This window comes from Sturnira hondurensis, unplaced genomic scaffold, assembly GCF_014824575.4.
Source record: "Sturnira hondurensis isolate 20B ecotype Veracruz unplaced genomic scaffold, ASM1482457v3 Scaffold0022566, whole genome shotgun sequence".
Classification (NCBI taxonomy): Eukaryota; Metazoa; Chordata; class Mammalia; order Chiroptera; family Phyllostomidae; genus Sturnira; species Sturnira hondurensis.
Genome location: NW_028095197.1, coordinates 6,325,965 through 6,344,235, shown reverse-complemented (window position 1 = coordinate 6,344,235; position 18,271 = coordinate 6,325,965). Strand labels below are relative to the sequence as shown.

General features: G+C 52.9%; 3 protein-coding genes across 5 annotated transcripts; all 3 read left to right on the top strand.

Annotated features, from left to right (window-relative positions):
• The first annotated feature begins 725 nt into the window (after window positions 1-725).
• ARID3C (AT-rich interaction domain 3C) lies at window positions 726-7,299 on the top strand. Of its 2 annotated transcripts, XM_037035928.1 has the most exons (7): window positions 726-1,034; window positions 2,790-2,862; window positions 4,595-4,778; window positions 4,955-5,244; window positions 5,822-6,004; window positions 6,256-6,345; window positions 6,799-7,299. In XM_037035928.1, the coding sequence occupies exons 1-7, from the start codon at window positions 726-728 to the stop codon at window positions 6,897-6,899; spliced, it is 1,230 nt and encodes a 409-aa protein (XP_036891823.1). In that variant the 3' UTR covers window positions 6,900-7,299. The 2 variants fall into 2 exon arrangements, with proteins under 2 accessions (XP_036891823.1, XP_036891824.1); XM_037035929.1 differs by lacking the exon at window positions 5,822-6,004.
• Window positions 7,300-7,871: 572 nt separating this feature from the next.
• On the top strand, window positions 7,872-13,913 carry DCTN3 (dynactin subunit 3). The gene is made up of 7 exons (XM_037035952.1): window positions 7,872-8,004; window positions 9,245-9,329; window positions 10,015-10,101; window positions 11,627-11,710; window positions 12,687-12,745; window positions 13,351-13,410; window positions 13,600-13,913. The coding sequence occupies exons 1-7, from the start codon at window positions 7,909-7,911 to the stop codon at window positions 13,687-13,689; spliced, it is 561 nt and encodes a 186-aa protein (XP_036891847.1). The 5' UTR covers window positions 7,872-7,908; the 3' UTR covers window positions 13,690-13,913.
• Window positions 13,914-15,409: 1,496 nt separating this feature from the next.
• RPP25L (ribonuclease P/MRP subunit p25 like) lies at window positions 15,410-17,163 on the top strand. Of its 2 annotated transcripts, none has more exons than XM_037036008.1 (2): window positions 15,410-15,503; window positions 16,353-17,163. In XM_037036008.1, the coding sequence occupies exon 2, from the start codon at window positions 16,389-16,391 to the stop codon at window positions 16,878-16,880; it is 492 nt and encodes a 163-aa protein (XP_036891903.1). In that variant the 5' UTR covers window positions 15,410-15,503; window positions 16,353-16,388; the 3' UTR covers window positions 16,881-17,163. The 2 variants fall into 2 exon arrangements, with proteins under 2 accessions (XP_036891903.1, XP_036891904.1); XM_037036009.1 differs by having other exon boundaries at window positions 15,412-15,541.
• Window positions 17,164-18,271: the final 1,108 nt, after the last annotated feature.

Genomic DNA, 18,271 nt, shown 5'->3' with positions numbered 1-18,271 from the left:
CCCCACCATCTACTGTCTCACCCTGTCTCTTTCTAATCTCTCTCTTTCGTCTCCCGCCGCGTCGGTCTTTCTCCTTCTCTCACAGTCCCTGTCTCTCTGTGTCTCTCTTTGGACTGCCTGCCTGCCCCTCACGTTTTTGATGTTTATCTCTTGCTCCCCCCTCTCTCTTACCTTCCCTGCCTCTCTCCCCAGTATCTCTATCAGTCTCACCCTTCCCACCCCTGTCTCTCCATTCTCATCTCTGCCTGATGTCTCTGCCTCTCTCCACCTCCGTCCCTCTCAGTGTCTGTCTCTCCCCACCTCTATGTCTCCTTGTCTCTCTGTCCCATCAACATTTCTGTCTCCACAGTTCCTTGTCATACCCCCCTCCACGCGCCCCCCCCCAAGTCACATCGAGCTCTCACACTCTCCCCCTTCTCTGCTTCTTGGTCCTTGTCACCCTCTTTGATCTGCTTGGTCTCTACCTGTCCTCCGTCAATGCCCATTTCTGTCTCTTTGGCTCTCTCTTTACTACCTCTCTACCAATCTCTGGAAAAGCTATCTTTCTTTCTCCTTATGATCCCCGGCACTTCCCAGAATCCCTGACCACCTCCCCTTGCGTTGGGGGTTGTGAGAGCCGAGGGGCCCAACACCCATAATGCCCTCCCCCACAGACGGCCCTTTCCTCGGGGCCCCGCCTGGTGCCAGCCACCCCACCAGCGGGCGGACTGCGCCTGGAAGCTGTCATGGAAGCCCTGCAAAGGCAGCAGGCAGCCCGACTGGCCCAGGGGGTGGGCCCATTGGCCCCTCGCCCATCGCCACCACGGCCTCCCTTGCCTGGCCTCCGGATTCTGCAGGCCCCAGAGAGGGCCTTGGGGGAGGTTGGGGCTGAGGAAGAGGAGGATACTGAAGAGGATGAGGAGGGGGAGGAAGCCCGGGCGGAGGAAGAGGCAGCTGAGGAGAGTCATCCAGGAACTCAGGGCCCCAGCTCACCTTCCAGCCAGCCCCCCGGACCTCAGCCCCATGAGTGGACCTACGAGGAACAGTTCAAACAGGTAGGACCCCCTCAATGTCAGGCCCTCTGGTTTTCCTCATCTCTGGGCAAAAACAGAGCCTGGTGATTAGTAGCCAGCCCTCTACAAAATGGAAAGACAGACGCAGAGACCTAGAGAGAGAATGAAGGATAGATAGTCACGAGACACAAAAAGACATACGTAGGCAAACATTAAGAGGTGCTGGAGACACCCAGAAACATGGAGGCTGACAGATTGTGAGGCTGGAAGGGAAAGTGGGGAGGGTGTAGGAGCCTTTACGAATTCTTCTGAGGGAGGGGGATCTGACGACTACAATGGATGAGGATTACAATGCCAGCACCATTCTACCCCTACCTTCTCACACATCAAGTCACAAGGTCATATTTCAGCGACCAGTGGGGGTGTCTTGGGCTGCCTTCTTCTGTCTTTGGAAGCTGAATGGAGGTTGCCACCCCTTTGGCAAGCCAATATCCCCCTTGTTTCTTCCTGTCATGTTTCCGTCATTCACATCCTCTCCCTGGCCTGAGTTCTGTGGGTGACGGTTCCCAGCCTGTGATGGCCACTGCAGCCGCAGTGACTAACTAGCCCTGTGCAGCTGGAAAGGACGAGATCTTACCCATAGGGCCATATTTGAGTTCTTCCTCCCTGCAGAACCCATCTGGGCGTTATTCTAAAGCACTGCTCCAAGCCATCACTGTGAAAGTATTCTGCTGTGACTGTAGGGGTCACAGGGGTACCTGTGGGGTGTTGGTCTTGGGTGTTTTCCAGAACTGCTCACCTGCAGTTAGTACTCTATGGCGTTAGCATAAAAAGGAGTGTTACTCAGGACTGTAATACTCTGGAGAAATGGCTGTAGTGACTCTTTCTCCTAGGTATAAGTCTGGGAATTATTACTTGCAGAGTGTGTGTGTTATTCGTAGGCATCCATCTAAGACACAGGGCTCAGTTCTTGTGAGAGCATAGCTGTAGAGGTGAATCTCTGGGGTGTGTTATGAGGGTTGTTTGTTTGTTACTGAGAGTTCTTGTTGGGGGATGGAGTGTTACCTGTAGGTGTTACTCAGGGACTCTCACTCTTGAGTAAATGACTGTTACTCTAGGGATTGTCCCTCCTGGCGGGTATTTGGGAGATGATACTGGAGGCGGGGCTCCAGGTGACTGGGAATGTGTGGGATTACCCCCTGGGTCCTCCAAGTCCTGACCCCACAGGTCCTGGGTGATACAGGGCCATTGCCTCTGTGGCAGCTTCTATAGTGGGCAGGTCACTGTCCCTGGAAGGAGATCAGACCAGAAGGTGTGCTGAGGGGCCCCAGGTTTCAATCCAGAAGATTCTGGGCATATATCCTGTCTGAGGGATGGGTTAGAGTCATCATCCCCAGCCCTGACATGCAGAGATGCAAACGAACAGCCAGAAGCCTTTGCAGGAATGAACGAGAGTGAACTAGTGCCTCAGATAAGCCTGTCAGCCTCCTCAGTGTGGAAACAGCTCCAGCCTGGCTTCCTCCCTGCACTCCGTGTGCCTCCAAGGCTTCCTCTCTCCCCCACACCCGAGATGACTGTCCTACACAGGATACCACTAGCCAGTAGAGGGTCTCTGTGTGTACTAGAAAAAGTGCCCTTACCTACACCCGGGGGGAGAGAGTTTAATGTCTGGGAGTCCACATTTTAGACCCAAGCTACCCCTTCAGCTGGAGACCCTTATTCAGCGTACAACCTGAGTTGGGGTCCCCGGGGGTCAGGGGTGAGTGGAGCTAGAAAATGACCTCAGTCCTTCCCCAGCTGTACGAGCTCGATGCAGACCCCAAGAGGAAGGAATTTCTGGATGACCTGTTTAGCTTCATGCAGAAGAGGGGTGAGTGGGGTGATGAAGGGAAGGGCCCCCCACTTGCCAGGCTGGGTCTTCTCCGCAGAGGCCTGAGCTTGGCAGTACCTATCCTCTGGGCCCTCAATAATATCTTTAACCTCTGACCCTGCCCTTCTCCTCTACCCAGCAATTAATTAGTGGCCAGCCCACTGGCAGGTTAATGAGTGTGGGATCAATTGGGAGGGTAGGATGGGGAACTGGTAGGAGGCTGGCCTGGTGGGTGGGGGGGAGCTTCCCAAGAATAGAGGACTGGGAAGGCCTTGGTCCTTTTTCGCTGACCCTTCCTCCAGCCTTGTCATCCTCAGTTTCCCCTTGCACCAGGCAGGGGGCATCCAATGTGCTGTACAACAAGAAAGGTTAGACTGAAGGAAGGACTTCTCAAGGGGTAGGCTGGGGACCATGTGCGTTGGGGCTATGGAGGAAGAGAAAATCCTTCCCAGAAATCTTGGAACTAAAAGAGAATGCAAGAAGGGTCCAGCAGGGGATCAGGATGGGTGGCAGTCCATCACTTAGGCTTCTCCCCAGATTCATGTGTCCAAAGACTGACTCATTATCTCTCTCTACAAAGCTAATTAACTCACTCAGAGCTAGGCCTGATAAGCTGCTAATTAACTGGCTGCATTCTCCCCCCACCCTACCCCCTTCAGTGCAGAAGCTGGCCAAAGTCCCTCAGGCCCTTACCCCAGACCCAGCACCCCTTACAGGGCCATTCCTAAGCAGGGATCCTCAGTGGGGCCCCAGATCCCTTTGCTCCTTAGGGAGACCTAGTCATTCTGGTCCCACTGTACCTTCCCTGCCCTTTCCTTGAGGTCTCCCTTCCACTGGAGGTTGGCTAGGGAGGTCTGAGCAGGTCCTAGCACTTCCCCCACCAGGCCCAGAGCTCTGCCTCCCCTGAGTCTGCCTCCCTCAGCTCCCTCCGCAGGGGGAGGGGGTCTCGCGGGGCCGATAATTTTCCCCCATTAATCAGGCCGCAGCTAATTGTTCGGGTCCAAAGGCGGCAGCGGAAGGGGACGGGATCGGTAAGGAATTAACTGGGGCCCATCGCTCAGCGCAGACAGGCCCCTTTGTCAGGCTTGGCCGGCGGGGGCGGTGCGGGCTGTGGAGTTAGCGAGCCGAGGCAGGGGCTGCTACTTCTCCCATCCACCATCCTTGGGCTTCATGCAGCCACAGGGGTCGCTGCTTAGGGGAGTTGGGCTCTTCAGCACTGTCAGGAAGTCCTTCCTACTGTCTACCCCAGGGGTGGGCAAACCGAAGCTTGCAGACCAAATCTAGCCACCTGCGAGTTAAGAATGGTTATGTTTATTTTTAAATAATGTTTTTAAATAATGTAAAAAACTAAAAGACAAATAACATTCCAAACGTGTGAAATTCGAATTTCAGCGTCTGTAAATAAAGTTTTATTGGAACACAGCCGCACAGCTGTTTTCAGGCTACAGTAGCAGAGTGGAGTTCAGAAGGGACCCTTTGGGCTGTAAAGCCTAAAACATCTAACTTCTGGAGCTTTACAGAAGTTTGCCTACACCTAGTCTAGCCTCCTGTCCTTCCTCGGGCGCTGTGGGCTCTGCGGGCTCTGCCTGGCATACCACCACCTCCCCACCCCTCCCTCTTCCCCTCCTTTCCCCCGTCCCTCCCTATCTCCAGGTCTCGTCCAGGCAGCTGACTTCTTCAGTCGTCTGGGTCTTAGTCTTCCAGTCCTGACTTTCTGCCCAACCCCCACCAGGGACGCCAGTGAACCGCGTGCCCATTATGGCGAAGCAGGTGCTGGACCTGTACGCGCTGTTTCGCCTGGTGACAGCCAAAGGCGGCCTGGTGGAAGTCATCAACCGCAAGGTGTGGCGGGAGGTCACACGCGGCCTCAGTCTGCCCACCACCATCACGTCGGCCGCCTTCACTCTACGCACTCAGTGAGGCCAGGCGCGCGGCTAGGCGGTGGGAGCGCGGAGGAGAGGGAGGGATGGGCAGGGGCAAGGCTCGAGTGGTGGGGCCACGGGGCGAGGCGGGCCCCTAGGCGGGCGTTCGGGTGTGGGCCTTGATCAGCGGGGCCCAGCTTCCCCCTTGCACAGATCTCGTCCGCCTCTAGGTACATGAAGTACCTGTACCCATACGAGTGCGAGACGCGGGCGCTCAGCTCCCCCGGGGAGCTCCAGGCCGCTATCGACAGCAACCGGCGCGAGGGCCGTCGTCAGGCTTACACCGCCGCCCCGCTCTTCGGCTTGGGCCGCCCGCCCCCTCGGAGCACCCCCGGCCCCACCTCGGGTCCTGGCTCTGGCCTGCTCGCGCCCACTCCCGGTGCCCGCCCAGCCCAGGGCTCCGCCTCCGGTCTGCCGGCGCACGCCTGCGCGCAGCTGAGCCCGAGGCCTATTAAGAAAGGTGTGAAGGGGGAGGAGCTGAGGTTTGGGGGTCGCTGAGACTTAAGGGTACGCTGAGACACAGGGAACATTAAAATATGGGGACTGTGAAATGCGGGAGGCCTTGAGGTATGGGGCAGTAGGGACTGATGAAGCGCTGAGGTTTAATGCACCCTAAAGTTTAGGGCTCCCGAAGTTTGGGGTGAATGAAGCCTTGGAAGCTCCGGCGGTGTAAGCCACAGTAAGGGTTACTGTGGTCCGGGACTGAAGGTCCTTTATCCAAAAGCCATTCCATTCCACACCTGTCCACCCATGGTTCTTATCTGCTTGTGTGGTCTGTGCCTCCTGTGATCTGGTTTACTTAACAACGGAGAACAAGGAAATCCTCTAAATTGATTGGGACCACCCTAGACATATATATTGGTCTTTTGGGTTCTCCAGTTCAGAGGCTATAGGCTGAGACTTTGGATGGGAGTGGAGATTGAACTTGGTGCTTGAGCTTGGGTGACAGATCTCCTTTGGTCCCAGGCCTGGAGGGAAAACCAAATGCAAAGACTGAGTTGGTTGGGCCAGGGGAGCTGAATGACCTGTTCTTCCAGAGGAGAGTGGAATTCCAACCCCTCGACTGGCACTGCCTGTGAGCCTGGCCTTGGGACCTGCGCGGGAGAAATTGGCACCAGAGGAGCCTCCAGAGAAGAGGGCTGTGCTGATGGGGCCCATGGACCCAGCTCGACCTGGTGCCCACCACAGTTTCCTGCCCCATGGCAAGGTTCCCCTAAGGGGTGAGGAGAGGCTTGTTGCTGATAGGTCTTTGGGCCTGTGTACTGTGGGAGGACAGATCCATCACCTAATAAGTGGGGCAGTGGGGCAGTGGGGCAGTGGGGCAAATAGACCCCTCAACAGACAACCATGGGATTACCTATGTGGGGTGGAAGTAGAATGAGGTGGAGGATGTCTATAGAGATGGAGGGGGAGCTCGTGAGTCTGCAGTCCGATTTTCAAAAATGTGACGCCCCTGCCCCCTCCTGGACAGAAGATCGGCTGGATGGGCCTCTTAATCTGGCAGGCAGTGGTATCAGCAGCATCAACATGGCACTAGAGATCAACGGGGTGGTCTACACTGGTATGGGTACCACAGACTGTCTACATTGGCATGAGGACAGGGGTATTTACATTGGCATGGGGACTTTAGACTTTTTCTACTAGCATGAGATTCAGAGATATCCAAACTTGCATGGGTAATATGAGGTTCAGGGGATCACTCCACTGGGTTGGAGGGGCTGTCTTACATGGCATGGGGTCCAAGGCATGACCTCTCAAGCATGGGTACCTTGGGATGTCAACTTTGTCAATGGTCTGTGTATCAGTGTAAATACTTATTGTTTACCTGCCTGAGGGTATCTATATTGGCATAGGAGTCTAACTGACCAAAGGGTTTGGTCCTCATTGGTTTGTGGCAGAGGTATGTGTATGGTGTTATACCAATCAGGTCACTAACTTCTGTTTCCTTCTGTTTCCCTGCCCTATCCCCTCCTGCTTGTATTCACCCTTTATCATCTCCTCACCACTTTGCCAGGCATCCTCTTTGCCCGCCGTCAGCCTGTGCCAGCTTCCCAGTGCCCAACTAACCCTGCACCCCCAACCCCTACAGAACCCCCTTCCAGCACCTCACCCTGAGAGCTCTCACTTGGAATTAAGAGTCCCAGCCCATTGCTGGGGGGAGGGGCGGGAGACACCCCCTCCACCCCCTTCTTCCAGGGGGCCCACCCTAGGACCCAACCCTGGGAGTTGACCACTACACCCCTCACGTGGACTTGAAGCCAAAGAGTTTTCTTTTGATGTTACATCTACCTCATTGTAAAGGGAGGGCACTTCCTCTCTGACCAACTCCAGCATCTACCAAGGAGCCCTGCCTCCAGTGACCCCCTGTGTCAATGTCATCTCTAGGACCCTACCTCTGAAGTCAGACCTGCTTCTTCTCTTTTAGGAGCCAGATGAAGGGTTGGGTTGGGGTCTTGTGAAGGAGGTGTCCCTCAGGTCACATCTGGATAATAAAGCTGCATTTCCTCCCTCTCCAGTGCCTCTTTTACTTGTTTGGATCTGGGGGTTGGAAAGGAATGGTGGCATACACAGGCTGCATGTAGCCAGGAGTTCTCATAGGGAAGACGGAATAGAAAAGGTCCACGAGAGTAGAAGAGTTTGGTTTCATGAATCAGACTGCCCAAGTTCAAATTCTGATTCTGCCACTATAGTAGTGAGATTTCCTCGACAAGACACTCTCTTGAACTTATTAGACTCTGAAAAATTATGGTATTTCACAGGGCCTCCTATTGATCTGTGGGAATGGACCGATCTTGGATTAATGGGTGTATTTATATGCACAACTTCGGAGAATGAAGTGGGGAAACCTCTTTGGTATCCTAAAATTAGAAGAAGAAATGCAAAGGTTGTCTTGACAAATAGGAGCTGGGATAGGGTAGAGCCTGACAGGTAGCCGTTGCCTAGGTAACCAGACAGCTTCGGACTCCTCTCACAGGCCCAGCCGGTCGCTTCCGGCACTATTGGCCTTAGTCGTGGCGTCACTTCCTGTATTGAGGGCAGCTTGTGCACTTGGATTGGCCAGACTTCTTTATTTGGACGGACGTCCCGCCCCTGGCTATTCCCCAACTGAGGCGGGGCGGTAGCCATGGCGGCTGTGACCGATGTGCAGCGGCTACAGGCCCGGGTGGAGGAGCTGGAACGCTGGGTGTACGGACCGGGCGGGTCGCGCGGCTCGCGGAAGGTGAGCGAACCTGGGGTCCAGTGGTCTCTTTCTGGGGCAGAGCAAGGGCGGTCTACCGGCGTGAGCCTCGGGGTGGATGACTTTCCAGTCCCATCGTCCGCAGTCCGGCCTTTGAAATAACAATGGTCCGAGACCTTCGGAGCACATTGGACTCGGGATCCATACTCATGTAGAGTACTGCGGGTTATTAAGCCCGCTTGAAATGGGCTCAGTGTGAACTGTGACTAAGACTCCGTCCCTATCCTTTCCGGCCAGTTGGGGAGACTTCCCCAGAGGAGATCCTGGGGAAACTGATTAACGAGAGTTCCAATAAAAGCTGAAGTTCACAATGGAGGTCTGCCACGGAGCCCTATGTAATTAGTTGCTAAATGAATTGTGCAGAAAGAGGTCCAGTGGGACTTAGAGGAGGCAGAGCAGGGGTGCTTAAAGAAGTCCCTGGGTAATGAGAGGTAAGGTCTGAGAGGCCCAAGATTAGGATTCTGGGTGTTCCAATATGGACCAGCACTCCTTCACACCAGTTACTGAATTTTGACAACCCTGGTGATGATGTTACCGTTTTTGCTATGGGAGAACCTTTCACCGAAGGCGGAGTGTCAGGAATGCCTTGGAATTAAGTGCATCGGAGGTAATGATGTCTGTTTGTACACATACACGTTTGTGGAATTGGTTGTCACTAGCAGTTTGTGCCCCATTTGAAACTGACTTCTTAAGGCATTCTCTCCCTTTGACATATGTGACACTAACCCTCTGGTTTTCCTCCTACCTCTCTGGCGGCTGCTTCTCAGTCTTATTTGCCTTGCCAGATTTTTGACCCTTGAATTTTGGTATTTCTCACCCTCTATCCTAAAATCTGGGTGAGATCATTCACTTCTGTTGCTTCTCCATCTATTCAGCCCTTTGATGTTGGAATTCTTCATCCTCTCTCCTTAAAGCCTAGGTAGGTTCAGTCAGAAAGGTAGGAACCAGGAAATGTAGAGTATGTGGTAGAGCCCCATAAACTCTAAAATAGTTCATTACCTTCCCCAGACTTGAGACTCCCCAAGGAGAACATGATTATCTCCCTCTTCCCACTGAGGATTCGCAGAAGGTGGGGTTACATCTCCTTTAATACAAGAGAAAGCGACCAACCTAGATTTCTGGGGCAAAAGGGTTTGGGAACCGGAGGAATGAGGATTCTTTACCTCCTCAAATCCCTGAAGCAAGTGGTGAATCTTGGAAATAATGTTTACTCCCCTTGCAGGTGGCTGATGGCCTGCTCAAGGTGCAGTTAGCTTTGGGGAACATTGCCAGCAAGAGAGAGAGGGTAAAGATTCTCTACAAAAAGAGTAAGTGTTTGTATATGGTGCCTGTCTGTCTTCTTTTCAATGGCTGTGCTTCCTGAGACCTTCACCCACCAGGTCACTGGAGTTGCCTTTTGGGGATGTAGAATATGAAGATATTTCCCTACTGAAATGGTGAATTGGGGTGTGCGTTCTATTCTGTGGTTAGACTTCAAGCCCATGACAGTGAGCTTGTTATGGGATAAGAGCTCTGTCTGAAAGATCCCTTTGGTGAAGGAGGGAGAAGGGGTATGGGATTTCCACAGGCAAGATTCAGAGGCAGGAATTTAATTAGGCATTGAGAGCCCTGGCCTTGGCTCAGCCAGGCCTTTTTGATTGTATCAGAGCTAGCAACCTGCTTAGTAACTAGAAATCAGATAAAGCTCTGGATTTTCTTGGTGGCATTGAGGGGCACGGGGCCTTCCACCCTTGGTGAACATAGATCAGTGGGAATACTGAGGGCCCCAGGGTGGTGGGGGCAATTATGCTTCCAGCTCTAACGTTTGAGGTCAGCCAGCAGGTGAACAGAGGGGAGAGACAGGGAAGTGGGGAAAGGGGTCCTGGTAAAGGCCTGCTAATAGACACTGTGGCTCAAGGCTCTCCCCAAGGTGGACCATTCCCCCAATATTTTTCATAAAACAGATCCCTGTTATTCAACCCTATTCCATTTTCCATCTTCCTACTTTTCTAGTTGAAGACCTGATCAAATACCTGGATCCTGAGTACATTGACCGCATTGCTATACCTGATGCCTCTAAGCTGCAGTTCATCTTAGCAGGTATGCACATGCATCTGGGGATATGGATTATGGGGGAATTTGGGCAAAGAGATGGCCTTCCTGCCATTCCTAATGGATAAAGACCTAGAAACTGCTGTCTGGAATTCCGGCCTTCATCTGGGCTGAGGCCAGAGGTCATCCCATGGTTCTCTAGTAGGTATTGGTTGTGGTATACTTCTGAGCCAGCTGTAGTCCATGGTGCTAGCCACAGTGGGAGATGTTCCAATGTTCTATCAATGGCCTGCCTCTAGGATTTTCCTTTAGAACCTTCCTCACTTCTGCTGACTAGACCGAGGAGCTTCTAGGAAAGGGTGGGAGCAGACAGTGTTGCATTTAGGAGAGCAAAACATTGGCATGAGTTTCAACATCTTTTTTCCATGTGAGAAAGCTCTGGGATTTCAAAGGTCTAGGCGATGTCTGCTCATTAGTCAACTATTCCATGAGGTAGGGTTTGCCAAGCACCTGTGTTTGTTCATACATTGAAAAGATGTTTAATGATCCTTTACTGTAACCTGACTATCCTAGGTGTGAGGTATACCATGGTGAACCAGACTGTCCCTGAGCCATTGCTGTGGCTCAATCATCAAGTTCAGGTCTTCTCCAGGAATGACTCAAGTCCAGCCTCTCCATCCCTCCCTGTAGCTACTGCCTCAGTGTCCATCCCCTCGCACATGAACTGTTGCAGTCTCCTAAGCCCTCTTCTTGACCCTGGTCTTACTCATCTTGCATGTGGTCCAGTATCATCTCTCCAAAACACATTTTCAACATGCCACTTTGTCTACTTTGGCACTTCAGTGTATGCGTCTCTCTCTCCTTGCTAGGATAAAGTTCTAAATCCTTAGCCTGCCATTCAAAGCCTTCTGCAGTCTGCTGGATCTACCCTCCCACACAGCTCAGTTTTCTGTGCTCTCCCTGCTCCAGTTTGGCAAATTGAATTCTTTTTCCTCTACTAATTAACAAGTATTCTTGCCTCCAAATGCCTGGCATAACTGCCCTCCCTTCTTTAGTTCTCTTCCCTTTCTTTGCAACCATTGAAATCTCCTGTGCTGGGCCCGCTCTCCTTATTGGACTCTTCTCTTACTGTCCCAGTTCTCCAGAGCTGCTGAGTAGAACCTTCCTGGCAGTCTGCCTTGTCTCTTCTTTCAGACCTTCTTCCGTTCCCAGGAGCCCTTGGTTGTGGGCACCTAAGCCTGAATTTATTTGTCTCCTGTGGCCTAGGAGAGGCTCATTGAATTTGTTGCTAGGAGGCTAGAGGAAGAGGCCTTAGAGTTAAAATTTGGAGGAAGGTGGGATTTGGAGAAACTTAGAGGCTCCTTGGGCTCAAGATGGGTCTGACCAGAGGCATTCAGGAGAGGTAGGGGGCAGAAAAGGGGGAATGTGCCCTTAGAGAAGTGCCAGTGGGCAGAATAGCTGCCCCAAGCTCCAGGACGCAGCCATCTCCCCTACCAGGTTCTCAGCCTCTTGCATTGGAGTAGCAGTGTCTAGGCTCCCCTCCCTGAAACCACCCTGTCTGTTTCTACCTCAGAGGAGCAGTTTATCCTCTCCCAGATTGCACTCCTGGAGCAGGTGGAGGCTTTGGTGCCCTTGCTGGACAGCGCTCATATCAAAGGTACCTCTCCACTACTCTGCCTGAGAGGTGGGTGGATGGGCAGGACTTCCCTGTACCTCAGGTTCCCTGGGCTCATGCTGGTTCTGCTCCTTGTCTTTACCTCTACGCTGGGGGTACCTGCCCCCTGCCTTGGGACTAAAATTGCCAGGGCAGAGAGCTCAGTTTCAGAACCCCAGATAATTTGGGCCTAAGGACAGTAGTATAATCCCAGCAGCCCCACCTCTGGAGATTCCCTCTGCCTTTTACCCCATCTCTCAGCATCTGTCCTCAGGGTGCTGCAGAGCCCAGATCTTACTGTAAGAGTCTTTGTCAGGTATGTGAATATGTGTGAATTCTACCTGCCACACTGCTAAGAGCAGTCTCTGTGCTTGGGTTTTGACAAGCAGACAGTGACTTTAATTGAATTCAGATATCCATCTTGTCTGTCTTTGGAGGTATTTTTCCCAGCTCCCCCTCCCTACTCCTAATCAGCTACCTGCTAAGCATCTGACAGCCTTAAGCCTTGGGCCTAGCATGGTGACCAAGGCTTTAGGTGTTGGATTGCAGGTGGCCATCTTAGGGTCCTGGCATTTATCCTCAGCCTACCTGCAGGTAAATAAATAACAGCTCCCTGTTCCCTAGGACAGACTGACCTGGTCCTACTGGGCCAAGTGCAAAGGGACAGATCCTGTGATAGGCAAAGCTCTTTTTACCTTTTCCTACTTACAATATTGGAGTAGGGGTATGGGTCAACTCTGGGGACCCCAAGGTTTTGTCTTCTAGGGGCCTGTATCTTCCCCTCCTTTTTGGGTCCTAGAGGAAGACTGGGGTGAGCAGGGAGCCCCACCACCACCTCTAGCTGCAGCGGTCGATGAAGCCTGGCGTTTGTTTAGTTTCTCCACTCAATACTCTAATCCTGCCGAAGACCTAATAGACTATTGAGCAGTCCCGGGGGAGGGCACAAGCATCATTGGGCAGTGTGTGTTGTGTTTTACAGCCGTTCCTGAGCATGCTGCCTGCCTACAGCGCTTGGCCCAGGTCCACATCCAGCAGCAGGTATGGGAGGGGAGAGGACTGGAAGTGGAGGTAGTGAGGCTCCGGGCCCCCACCCCTGCTGCTTGGGGAAATAGCCTCAGGCTCCTCTGATAACAGCTCCAGGGGAAACTTGGGGGTTTATGCTTTACTGTCCATCTGCCTTAGAGAGGGAAGGGACTTACCTAGAGCCACATTCAGATCTCTTGCCTCCCAGAGTAGGGCTACTCTGAGACACCAAAGGGTGATGTTAGGAGGTATCCAAGAATTCCTGGTACTAGTGTGTCCTTGACTGTGGATGGAGGAGCTGTTTTGATTTTTTTTTTTTTTTACTATTCCCAGGGTCTACTGTAAATTCAAAAAGGGTTCAGAAATAGGGGACAGGAGAGGAGACATATAATAGCAGTAATGTTTCCTTAAACGTGTGGTCCACTACTCCTTCCATCAGCATTAAGACTGTTATTAGTGTGCCCATCTTGGAGCCTCAAAGTACCCTTTCAGAAATTTGTTCCTTTTGGCGCTGGGGTTAACAACACCTTAACTAGGCTTTGTGGGGAGTGAGGGCCCTGATGAGGCAGGAAGGTTAGTGGCAAGTGGGGGCTTTGTCTGACTTCTTTTACACCCCACAGGACCAGTGTGTGGAGATCACTGAGGAGTCCAAGGCCCTCCTGGAGGAATACAACAAAACTGTATCCTTTCTGCTCAGCCAGGCCCCTGAGAAGTGCTGTCTGAAACCCTGTGTTTTTGTTTTATCTGTAGTTCTGCAGTCTCATCCCATCCCAACCAGCCCGTTTCCCTGTTCCTCCGCCCTTTTGGCAGATGTAAAATATCTGCACTACCTTACTCAGACTCCTGTTTTCACCTTGACCTGCAACTAGACATTGCTTCTCTCCAAGCAATTTGTACAGTGGGATGAGCTACTTTGTCAGCTGGAAGCCGCCAAGCAAGTGAAACCAGCAGAGGAGTGATGGCTGCTCCTCATCCCAGGGTGAGCCAGAGCATCCAGGCTCTGGGGCCCTGTGCCAACCTGCCCTTGTAGCAGGGCAGAGGCAGATCTGTATTTATTGGATGCACAGCCTACCTGTCCGTACTCAGGTGGAGCCTTGAGGTCACAGGTCTGGCTATATGAGATTTCCTCTTTGCACTCATCAGTGTCCTACTCCAGTGACAATAAACTATAGAGATCACTGAAGGAGTGTGCCTGCTTCTTGGTCTAGGATGGGGAGGGACGTGAGGATAGAGGTGGTGGAGGGTAGAGTTGTCAGTCTTCCTAGTAATTGAACCAAGAGCTACACTCATCCTGGTCTGGCTGTCCAGGAGGTGTAGGGCTCTCAGGACAAATATTCTCATTTGGTCCATGTGAGTGGAACATTCACTTACGTTTCCCTCTTCATTCCATGGATTCCATGCCAGGTGGGGAGGACACAGGATCCACCTGATCCCTGCCCTGTACAGATTGCTGTGAGAGAATCAAAGAAACAGGCAGTCCCGCAGGTGGGCACAGGGACCTTTGGGACACAGAAGAAACGGGGTGAAGGAGGCAGCACTAGAGGGTAATACACAGGATTTTGAGAGCCCAAGGAGCAGCATTTGCAAAGGCAGAGAGGATCCTGGAAGTTTCTCAGTTGGTAGCCTTGTTAGTGCTATTAGCCGAGAAGGGAAGCCCAGAGAGGTTCAGATACAGGGGTTTGGCCAGGGTGGAGACGGTGGAAGCGATGCGGGGGCACCCGTTGGGGAATGAGAAGGAGGAAGCCTGACGAAAAGAGCGGACTTTAGATTGCCACCTCACGCCACCAAATGTTTGCTGCCCCCTTGTGGTCTCAGGGAGTGCTGGGTCTCCAGACCCCTTTTCAACTTCTGGCCCCATCACCCAACCCCCACGGTCTCACAGGCATCTAAAATTCCGTGAATTAAGCCTGAAATTGGGTGTCATCCTAGACTCTTCTCTCCTCTGTCCAAACAATCACCAGCTCCTCACCTCACCTACCTACTAATATCTCCTAAGTTAATCTATATTTCTCCATTCCCACTGCCATTTCTCTGGTTCATTCTTTCAACAAATCATTCAGTAAATATTTGGGTGCCTATTATACGCTGGGCACCTGATGGGTCTCCATGGCTACACCTCTGGGAACCAGCGGCTAGGAGTCACCAAAGATTGGGACCCGATTTCCCCATCCCACCCCCTCCGCTGCAGCCAGAGTGAGCGGTGCATATAAACTATTTTGACCCCTGATGAACCCGGTCCCTTGGCCCACCAGTGCCTACTGAATGAGGTCAAAGTTCAGAACTCGGTGACCAAGGTCCTCGCCCGTGCAGCAGCAGCCAACTCCAAATGCAACCTCTTGTCCATGTCCAAAGTGAAACCCGCAGCTTCACCTTTGCTATTGCAGTGTGCTCAACTAGTAATGCCGTTACTGCCATCTTCTAAGAGCCAAATCCTTCCCATCCTTCGGACGTGGGACTCCTCAGAAGGCCGCTTCTCCTCCTCCGCAGGATTCTCTCCACCCCAATAAGAGTGCCCCTCCCGGACGGAGGCACAGCACAGACCGAGCGTGCGTTTTCTCTTCATAGTCTCAGTTCTTCCGCGGAAGCCCTGTGGATCCGGCCCGCAGATCCCGCCCGCAGATCCCGCCCGCAGATCCCGCCCCAGGTCCCGCCCTCAGGCCCCGCCCCCGTGCCCGCCCCTCCCACCCGGCGTGCGCGCCGGAACCCGGGCGCGCTCCAGCTCTGCGCGCCATTTTGGCTCCGGCTGGAGCTTGAGGCGAGTGCACGCGCGGCGGTGAGAGTCGGAACCTTAGTGGAGTTGTGGGGCGTCTGGTGTGTGTTGGGGGGACGGGAGTAGGAGGGCGGAGGCCAGGAAAGGACAACTCCTTGGCCGTGCAGGGAGGGGCACTGGGGGTGGCCTGCGGCTGTGGAGGTGGCTGAGGCCGGCGGGCCCGACGTCAGGAGTAGCCCGAGCAACCCTCCTCATCAAGCCTGTGCTCTGAGTTTCTCAAGTGACCTGGGTTGTGGGGGATGACCCCGGGAATCTCTCAGAGTGAGGGGTGCTCGACCCTGTCCTGGGGATTTCGGAGCGAGGGAGGAGGGGTCAGCTCTGTTTGAGGAGCATTTCGATGAGGGCTCTTGTCTCATGCACTGGGGAGCTTAGGGCATAGAGGCTTAGCCCTGTCCTCTGGAAACACGGGGTGAGGGAGCCTTGTCCCTGTCATTGGTAAGCCCGGGGTGAGCACCCCTCAGTTTTGTTCTCAGGGAGTCGGGTGAGGGCCCAGGCCCTGTCCCAAGGAGCCCAAGATGAGGGTGGCTTGGTGCCAATCCTAGGGAGTTTAGGATTCCTCCCTGCGAGGGGGCTTGGGCCTATCTTAAAGGGCCCAGGGTTTGCGGAATTTGGTTCTGTCTCCGTCCTGGGTGGAGGGAAGGTTATAGCCCTGTCCAGGATAATGGGGGTTTATGGGTATAGACCTTCCCAAAGTGAGGCAGGCATAACTCCTGTTCTGAGAAGCTGGGAGTGATGGGTTATGGTCTTGTTCTTGGAAAATCTGGCCTGAGGAGCAGGGCTTTGTCCTGGAGAGCCAGAGTGGCAGGATGGCCTAGGGCACATTGCTGAGCATTCTTCTGACATTTCCTGCAGTGGGCAGCAAGATTCCTGGAACCAACAACTAGCAGGATGGAACACTACCGGAAAGCTGGCTCTGTGGAACTCCCAGCACCTTCCCCAATGCCCCAGCTACCTCCTGATACCCTGGAGATGCGGGTCCGAGATGGCAGCAAAATCCGCAACTTGCTGGGGCTGGCATTGGGTCGCCTGGAGGGCGGCAGTGCAAGACATGTGGTGTTCTCAGGTTCTGGCCGGGCTGCAGGGAAGGCTGTCAGCTGTGCTGAGATTGTCAAACGGCGGGTACCAGGCCTGCACCAGCTTACCAAGCTGCGCTTCCTACAGACTGAGGACAGCTGGGTACCAACCTCACCGGACACAGGCCTAGATCCCCTCACAGTGCGCAGACATGTGCCTGCAGTGTGGGTGCTGCTTAGCCGGGACCCCCTGGACCCCAATGAGTGTGGCTACCAGCCTCCAGGGGCACCCCCTGGCCTGGGACCCACACCTAGCTCAAGCTGTGGCCCCCGACCCCGAAGAAGGGCACGAGATACCCGGTCCTGAGGATCTGAGCAAGCTGTTAGCCACGACTGAATGTCTGAATGGCTGTGCCTTCTCTGAGAAGCCTCTATTACTGCGCAACATCCCCAACAAGACTTGAATCCACAGAAGTAGGCCTTCTTGTTCTGATTCCCCTTCCCTCTGGCATATTGAAAGAGGTCTCAGCCTGGTTCTGGATTGCTTAAGAAGGGCTTACTCTGCCTTCTATCTACAGTGCCTCTGATCTGCCTTCTGACAGAGGTCCAGGGAGTGGGTTAGGAAATAAAGGTTCTGCTGGTTTATCTGATGAGTCTCTCTCTGCTTGGCCTTCTGTGTGGAGGGGGCACTAAGAAGGTAGGAGTCTCTGTCCTTGTCCCCCAGGAACCCACAGGCTGGAGACAGGAATAGTAGGCTCAGGCTTGTGCTGGGAGGATCTAGAATCATGAATAAGCCTCAAGCCATAACCTGACTACATCTAGACCTTTGGGTGGTCTACCATGTGCTTTGGGCTGGTTTAGGGACTCTGCCAGGTCAGACATTTTCCTGTCTTTGGCAGATATTATAGTGTTTATGATTATAGTCTCAGACACCAGACTGTCTGGATTTGAATCAGTTCTGCCTCTAGCTTATTAGCAAGTCACTGCTTTGTGCGTTAGTGATCTCATCCATAAAACAGGATATAGTGCTTACCTCGTAGAGTTTTTAATGAGGATTGAAGGTAGAAATGCAGACACAACTCTTAGATACCACCTGGGCATATAGTTCTGTGTACATATTAATTGCCTAATTATTAATGACTTCAGCTTACAAACATGTTTTTCTTATCTTAAAAACATACCTCAGCCCTGGCTGGTCTGGCTCACTGGGTCGGCCTGGAAACCTAAAGGTTGCTGGCTCTATTCCTGGTTGGGGCACATATCTGGGGTGTTGGCCTGGTTCCTGGTTGGGGCACATCGATGCTTAAGATAACACATCAGTGTTTCCCTTCCAATCTTTAAAAAAAAACAAACCACCTCAATCCCGTATCTCATCCAGGTCTCAACCTTGCTTTTTTACCTTTTGGTGCTCTTTTCTGTCTCGCTATGGCCTTTGTCTCTTAAATTTGTCACAGCTGGGTCAGGCTCATAAGGAGAGAGGTAAAGATCTCAATGATAGCCAGGGAGCTGCAGGTACCAGAGCAGGACTGTAGGCAGTGGTAGACTGAAGACTTGAGCCAATTGAGGCTCCCACTTGGTTTTTCTTCAATTACAGTTAATGTTCAATACATTGTTTTAGGTGTACAGCACCGTGGGTGGACATTTATATATAACTTACGAAGTGATTCCCCTGATAAGTCTTCCCACTGAATTTTGAGGTCTTCTTCAATGTGTCTAGTAGCCTGGGTGTCTAGTCACCAGGAAAGCACAAAATTAGGG

Coding starts and splice junctions, on each gene's coding strand:
- ARID3C (XM_037035928.1), top strand. CDS start 726: ATGGAAGCCCTGCAAAGGCAGCAGGCAGCCCGACTGGCCCAGGGGGTG. Junction 5,245..5,821: donor CCCGAGGCCTATTAAGAAAG/GTGTGAAGGGGG, acceptor CTGTTCTTCCAG/AGGAGAGTGGAATTCCAACC. Junction 6,005..6,255: donor TGGCAAGGTTCCCCTAAGGG/GTGAGGAGAGGC, acceptor CCTCCTGGACAG/AAGATCGGCTGGATGGGCCT.
- DCTN3 (XM_037035952.1), top strand. CDS start 7,909: ATGGCGGCTGTGACCGATGTGCAGCGGCTACAGGCCCGGGTGGAGGAG. Junction 9,330..10,014: donor AAAGATTCTCTACAAAAAGA/GTAAGTGTTTGT, acceptor CTACTTTTCTAG/TTGAAGACCTGATCAAATAC. Junction 11,711..12,686: donor GGACAGCGCTCATATCAAAG/GTACCTCTCCAC, acceptor TGTGTTTTACAG/CCGTTCCTGAGCATGCTGCC.
- RPP25L (XM_037036008.1), top strand. CDS start 16,389: ATGGAACACTACCGGAAAGCTGGCTCTGTGGAACTCCCAGCACCTTCC.